This window comes from Coregonus lavaretus, assembly GCF_964263955.1.
Source record: "Coregonus lavaretus genome assembly, chromosome: 22".
Classification (NCBI taxonomy): Eukaryota; Metazoa; Chordata; class Actinopteri; order Salmoniformes; family Salmonidae; genus Coregonus; species Coregonus lavaretus.
Genome location: NC_140009.1, coordinates 8,806,342 through 8,813,841, shown reverse-complemented (window position 1 = coordinate 8,813,841; position 7,500 = coordinate 8,806,342). Strand labels below are relative to the sequence as shown.

Below are 7,500 nucleotides of genomic sequence, written 5' to 3'. Positions count from 1 at the left end.
GATAAAAGTCTTTCCCTGATAATGAGAGAAGCAGCAGATGATGGGAGAAAAGCGTTGAAGATATTGAGGGAACATTATGCAGGTAAAGGGAAGCCACGTGTGATTAGCCTCTACACTGAGCTAACTTCTCTTCAGAAAGCCAGTGACGAAAGTGTTACGGATTATATCATTCGTGCTGAGACGGCTATTACAGCACTGAGGAATGCTGAAGAGACTTTAAGTGACGGGCTGTTGATTGCAATGATTCTGAAAGGTTTGCCCGAATCATTTAAGCCGTTTGCCATCCACATAACGCAGAGTGACGAGCTGACAACTTATGGCAAGTTCAAAACCAAGTTGAGGAGCTATGAAAGCACCGAGAAGTTTAGCGCCATTTCCACTGACGACAACGTGATGAAGGCAAGTAACATTACAGTTAGCTGGCCAAGAGGAAGAGATAAAGGGACCGAGATAACCTGCTTCAACTGTGGCCAGAAAGGGCACAAGGCCCGGGAATGTACTGTTACTGGAGAGCACAGAGAACGGAGACAGTGGTGTAGTTTTTGCAAGCGCTCCACTCATACTGACGCAAATTGCAGACGAAAAAGAAGAGACAATGTGAAACAAGCAACAGATGCTGAAGGCCACACATTTGCATTCAAAATAAGTGACTGTCAGGTTCGTGGACTGAAACATAAAGGGCTGATGGTTGATACGGGAGCAACGTCACATATAGTCACGGACATCGGGAAGTTTAAGGAGTTTGACGAGACTTTCAAACCGGAAAAACATTCCGTGGAGCTGGCTGACGGAACAAGAACGAATGGTGTCGCGGAGAGGAGAGGTGCAGCGGAGGTTTACCTGAGAGACAACAAGGGTCGTCGGGTGAAAACAACGCTGACGAAGGCGCTGTACGTGCCGTCGTTTCCACAGGACATTTTCTCTGTTAAAGCAGCGACAGCCAACGGAGCTTCAATCAACTTTCGACAGGGGTGTAACAAGCTCATCCACAAGAACGGTACCACTTTTGACATCGAGGAGTACGATAGACTTTACTATCTTAACACTGTAAGTGATGAAAATGATGATGGATGTCATGGGTGCTATGATATTCACACATGGCACAAAATTCTTGGCCACTGTAATTTTGAGGATGTGTCAAAGTTAGAAAATGTGACAGAGGGAATGAAAATCACAGGTAAGATTGACAAATCTACCCTCAAATGTGAAATCTGCACACAGGGAAAATTTGTTCAGAGCAGAAACAGAGAGCCTGATGAAAAGGCAAAAGCAGCTCTTGAGCTTGTGCACACTGATTTGGCTGGCCCTATTGAGCCAGAGGCGAAAGATGGGTTCAGATATACTCTAGCATTTACGGATGATTATTCAGGGGCAGTTTTTGTGTATTTCCTAAAAGCAAAAAGTGATACTGTAAAAGCTACTGAGAAGTTTATTGCTGATGTGGCCCCTTATGGAAAAATAAAGTGTGTCAGGTCAGATAATGGCACAGAGTACACAGCCAAAGAGTTCCAGTCACTGCTCAGTAAGAATGCCATAAGACATGAAACTTCAGCCCCTTACTCACCCCATCAAAATGGGACCGCTGAGAGAAATTGGAGAACACTGTTTGAAATGGCAAGATGCATGCTACTTGAGAGCAACCTACCAAAGAAATTGTGGACATATGCTGTAATGACTGCTGCAGTAATTCGCAATAGGTGTTACAATAAGCGTGTAGGACAGACTCCACACTACATGTTTACTGGGAGAAAGCCTGATCTTTCAAAGATGAAAGAATTTGGATCTGTTTGCTATGCATACAGACAGAACAAGAAAAAGTTGGACTCAAGATGTGAAAAGGGTATTTTTGTCGGGTATGATAAAAATAGTCCAGCATACCTAGTCTACTACCCAGACACTGGAAAAGTTCTTAAAAACAGATTAGTCAAGTTCGTTACAAAAGGTGTAGTCGAACGCCAAACTCAGACAGATTTGGAAATGAGTGATGATCTTCATGGGGAGAGATTTCAATCCCCCATGCCAAAAGCCAAAATGGCAGATCAAAATTCCGAAGAGACACAAGATGTGCAAATCGAGACTTCAGATAGTCAGAGTCCACGCTATCCAGACAGAGAGAGGAAGAAGCCCCAGTACTTAAAAGACTATGAGTGTAAAGTGAAGTGTGATGACCAGATACCACCTAGTGTTGACTACTGCTACAGAGTAATGTGCAATGCACCACAAACCTTCAAAGAAGCAATGATTTCACCAAAATCAGAGATTTGGGCTACTGCTATGAAGGAGGAGATGGATTCCCTTAGGGAAAATGATACATTCACATTGACCACACTGCCAGAGGGTAAAAATGCAGTGGGGGGCAGGTGGGTCTATGCGGTCAAAAAAACAATTCAGATGAGACTGAGACATACAAGGCAAGATATGTTGCAAAGGGATATAGTCAAGTGGCAGGAATAGACTATAAGGATACTTTTTCTCCAACTGCAAATATGACATCAGTACGTCAGATGGAGTTACATCAGATGGATGTCAAAACAGCATATCTACATGCTCCTATTGACTGTGAAGTGTACATGGAGCAACCAGAGGGTTTTGAAGTCAGGTCAGATACAGGTGAGCAACTAGTCTGCAAACTGAACAAGTCACTGTACGGCCTGAAACAGTCAGGAAGGAACTGGAACAAAATGTTGCATGATCACCTTAGTGAAAATGGTTTTACACAGAACCCAGCTGATCACTGTGTTTACAACAAACAAACTGCAACAGAAAGGATCATTTTGATAATTTGGGTCGATGATCTAATTATCGCTGCTAGTGATAGTGACACACTCACAAGTGTAAAAGAAATGTTAAGTGAAAAATTTAAGATGAAAGATCTTGGGAGGCTTAGACATTTCCTAGGCATTGATTTTACACAAAGTGAAGGGGAAATAAAGATGAGCCAAACAAGGTACATAACCAAGATACTGGAAAGGTTTGGTATGTCAGACTGTAAAACAAGGTCAACACCATGTGAACAAAAAACAAACTTTGATGGTGATGGTGAACCTATTGATTCAAAAAGGTATCGTGAAGTGATAGGCAGCTTGATATATGTTATGACATGTACAAGACCGGATATCAGTTGGATTGTCAGCAAGCTGTCACAATACCTATCAGAACCAAAAGAGCAACACTGGATAACAGCTAAACATGTGTTGAGGTACTTGAAGGGGACAATGAATCAGGAGTTGTGTTACAAAAAGGGGGTGGAAAAAACTCAACCTCGTAGCATATAGTGATGCTGATTGGGCAGCAGATCAAAGTGACAGACGAAGCATAACAGGGTATTGTTTTAGTTTAACTAAATGTGGACCTGTTATTTCATGGAGGTCTAAGAAGCAGCCAACAGTAGCTTTATCTACATGTGAAGCAGAGTACATGGCACTGGCTGCTACTACACAAGAAAGTTTGTACCTTGTACAGTTATTGGGCCAGATGGATAGTGAGTGCCAATATGCACCAGTAACAATCTTTGAAGATAACCAAGGTGCAATTGCTCTGTCAAAGAACCCAGTATGTCGTCAGAGATGTAAACATGTTGACATCAGATATCATTTCATTCGATCTGCGCTCAGTGATGGCAAAATAAGTATTGAATATTGTCCAACGGCAGACATGGTTGCAGATGTTTTGACTAAACCTGTAACGAAGTTCAAAAATGAAAAATTCTTGGGTTATATGTTTGGAATGTAAACTGACATTTGTGAGATGTATAACTGTAAGCTAAATGTGTTGATAGTTAGGTTGAATACGACTTGTACAGTATAAGAGCAAGTGGGGGTGTTAACATATAGACTAATATGCTATAAATTGTGTTCTTACACTGGTACAGTTATGCCCTATGAGAGATGTACAACTGCGCATGTGCGAAAATAAAGAATGGGCATTTTCCCGCGTTCTGGTTGAAACACCAACGATGAACATGTGTGTTTATTCCTCCGTTAAGTAAGCCGGTATTCCTGTCCTGAAGATGATAGCACCAACAGACACAATGAAACAGTCACATACACACACACACACACACGCACCAGTTGCGGTCAGTGCCGTTTATGATGAGGGAGGACGATTTTCTTTTCATGAGCATGGCCGTATTTCTATTACAGCATGTTGGATGACTGTCATTCATATTCCATTCACCCAGTTAAATGTAACAGCGATCAGTTTAGGCTACTACATGATTCTCGAATTTTCCCTATACCCATCATGAGGTTGCTACAACCTAGCCTATGAATGAAAGTTTACAAAGTAGATGCACACAGGTCGAGTGAAAAATGTGAGATGACAGACAGTGACACATGGACAGCCAGTGACATTCAATACCGCCTTGCACACTCTTGCCTACATCTAGTTTATATAGGGTGTAATCACTAGTCCAACAGTTGCAAACGAGAGTTTCTATTGGACAAATTCCGGTATTTCTTATACCCGTTTCGTTTGCTTCCGTTTAAGAAACGTTTTTCAACAGAATCGGCAGAATACATCAGCTGTATGTGAGAAGGCGAAACCTTTCCAAACCATGTCATAACCGCTACACACAGCCTACATCGTTGTCCCCATATTGGCTAAAGTAACGTCCTAGTCAGCATAGCTAATAGAACTAATACGTTAGTAAACCCGCTACAATCATGCAGTAACGTTACAGCGTATAGTCAGTAAGCAGTTAGACCGGCGGGCCCCGGTGGCAATAAATTAATAAAACCAAAAGCTTACCTTGACTTGTAAGAGTTCCAGTGTTGTGTTGGATAGTCATAGCCAGCTAGCTAACATAGCGTCCCTCTGTTTGAGCCAGGTGTTTGAGTAACTAAACTAGCCAGTCCCATTTGATAGCTAAGTAAGTTTAACTGAAAGTGAAAAAAATAGAGAAATCTTTCTCTCTTGCTGCTCCTTCATTTTTGAAGAAATTAATTTGTTGAAAACTATTCAACTCTTGTCTTTCGCTCTCTTTGAGTCAACTACTCACCACATGTTATGCACTGCAGTGCTAGCTAGCTGTAGCTTATGCTTTCAGGACTAGATTCATTCTCTGATTATTTGATTGGGTGGACAACATGTCAGTTTATGCTGCAAGAGCTCTGATAGGTTGGAGGACGTCCTCCGGAAGTTGTCATAATTACTGTAAGTATATGGAAGGGGTGAGAACCAAGAGCCTCCTAGGTTTTGTATTGAAGTCAATGTACCAAGAGGAGGACGGAAGCTAGCTGTCCTCCGGCTACACAATGGTGCTACTCTAAAGAGTGCTGTTGAGGCTACTGTAGACCTTCATTGCAAAACAGTGTGTTTTCATCAATTATTTGGTGACATGTGAATATATTTAGTATAGTTTTATCTAAAAAGGATAACTTTCTCAATGTTTTTACAACTAAAAAAAAAATGAAATTCACTGAGGAGGATGATCCTCCCCTTCCTCCTCTGAGGAGCCTCCACTGATACACACATACAGTATATTGTACATATACAATAATTACACAGTCATAAGAACACATACTGTACACATCCCTTTCTTATACGAAATACACACATGATAAACAACACAAACCCACACCCTTACCTGAATGGGTGAATGTTGCCTCCTTTGTGCCTGAGCTTACTCTTGTACTTAGACTTGTAGCTGAAACACAGACAGATATTCACATATTCAGCCTTTATGATGAATATCTGCAGGGAGAACCACAGGGGGTCTGAAAAAAAGCTATTTGAGTCTGGTAGAGTCCTGTTATCTTTACTGTAAATGCATGTAATGCTGGCGTTTAGTGTGTGGATGTTGGTAATAAACCAGTTGTGCAACGTGAACTGTGGATTGAGGAGAGGAGAGGAGAGGAGAGGAGAGGAGAGGAGAGGAGAGGAGAGGAGAGGAGAGGAGAGAGATGTTCTGTCTTTACATGTAGCGGATACAGTCACACTCGTCTGGGCGGGCCTTCTTCAGGTGACCCCTGACTTCTCTCAGGTTCTTGATCTTGGTCTGCAGGGTCTCAATCTGAGAGAGACGCAGGACATTAGATTAGATAGAGAAATGTCACAACACAATGACGTGGTCCTCTATAGCTCAGTTTTTAGAGCATGGCACTTGCAAAGCTAAGATAGTGGGTTCGATTCCCAGGACCACCCGTTCAATTAATTCATAATTACACAGTTGATTTCATTGGCAGTCATTGATTGTCATTACACAAATCACTGTGACCACTGAAGATAATCAACTGCATTGAGGAATAAAGCATAATTGTTTTGTGGTTATGTGAGTGGCTGAGAAAACTGACCTCGTGGTCGATGTGGAGTTTGTGGTCCTTCCTGGCCTGCACAGACTTATAGATCCCTGTATCACACTTCACCGTGTCATCGGCCAGGATAGAGCACCTGAGGACAGGATGCACAGTGAGCATTTAGCCCAATGACTAAGAACACAAGAACATATTCAACATGCAGTACTAACAACACATTCAACATGTAGTATTAACAACACATTCAACATGCAGTAATAAAGCTGAAATATGTAACTTTTTGGGCGACCCGACCAAATTCACATAGAAATGTGAGTTATAGATCTATCATTCTCATTGAAAGCAAGTCTAAGAAGCAATATATATGTGCTCTATTTCTTTACTTCCTGTTCTTAAGTTTAGTTTTTGCTGATTTTACTTTCGGTTTTGTACACCAGCTTCAAACAGCTGAAAATACATGTTTTTGGGTTATGGAAAATATATTTCACAGCGGTTTAGATGATACAATGATTCTCTACACCACACAAGTCAAACTCATTCCACGGAGGGCCGAGTGTCTGCGGATTTTTGCTCCTCCCTTGTACTTGATTGATGAATCAAGGTCACTAATTAGTAAGGAACTCCCCTCACCTGGTTGACTTGGGCTTATTATATATAACTGAAAGAAAAAAACTAAAACCAGCAGACACTCGCCCCTCTATGGAGTTTGATGGCCCAGGACCAAGTTTGGGAAACCCTGCTTTACACTTTACTTTTTTTGTCACATATACTGAAGTTAGGCAAACTATTAGAATTTTAGCAACCAGGAATTGGCGGAGTGATTTAACACATTCAACATGCAGCATTAACACATTCAACATGCAGCACATTCAACATGCAGCACTAACAACACATTCAACATGCAGTACTAACAACACATTCAACATGCAGCACTAACAACACATTCAACATGCAGTACTAACAACACATTCAACATGCAGCACTAACAACACATTCAACATGCAGTACTAACAACACATTCAACATGCAGTACTAACAACACATTCAACATGCAGTACTAACAACACATTCAACATGCAGTACTAACACATTCAACATGCAGTACTAACAACACATTCAACATGCAGCACTAACAACACATTCAACATGCAGCACTAACAACACATTCAACATGCAGCACTAACAACACATTCAACATGCAGCACTAACAACACATTCAACATGCAGCACTAACAACACATTCAAC

At 41.4% G+C, this 7,500-nt stretch overlaps 1 protein-coding gene across 1 annotated transcript in view; it reads right to left on the bottom strand.

The window, feature by feature from the left end:
• LOC311149488 (extracellular sulfatase Sulf-2-like) overlaps window positions 1–7,500 on the bottom strand; it is a gene marked incomplete at both ends in the record, with an annotated part of 56,911 nt that overhangs the window by 4,551 nt on the left and 44,860 nt on the right. The window contains 3 exons of the mRNA XM_084186680.1: window positions 5,588–5,647; window positions 5,919–6,013; window positions 6,294–6,390. Of these exons, the coding sequence (XP_084042806.1) occupies window positions 5,588–5,647; window positions 5,919–6,013; window positions 6,294–6,390 (252 nt within the window). The remainder of the gene's footprint in view (window positions 1–5,587; window positions 5,648–5,918; window positions 6,014–6,293; window positions 6,391–7,500) is intronic.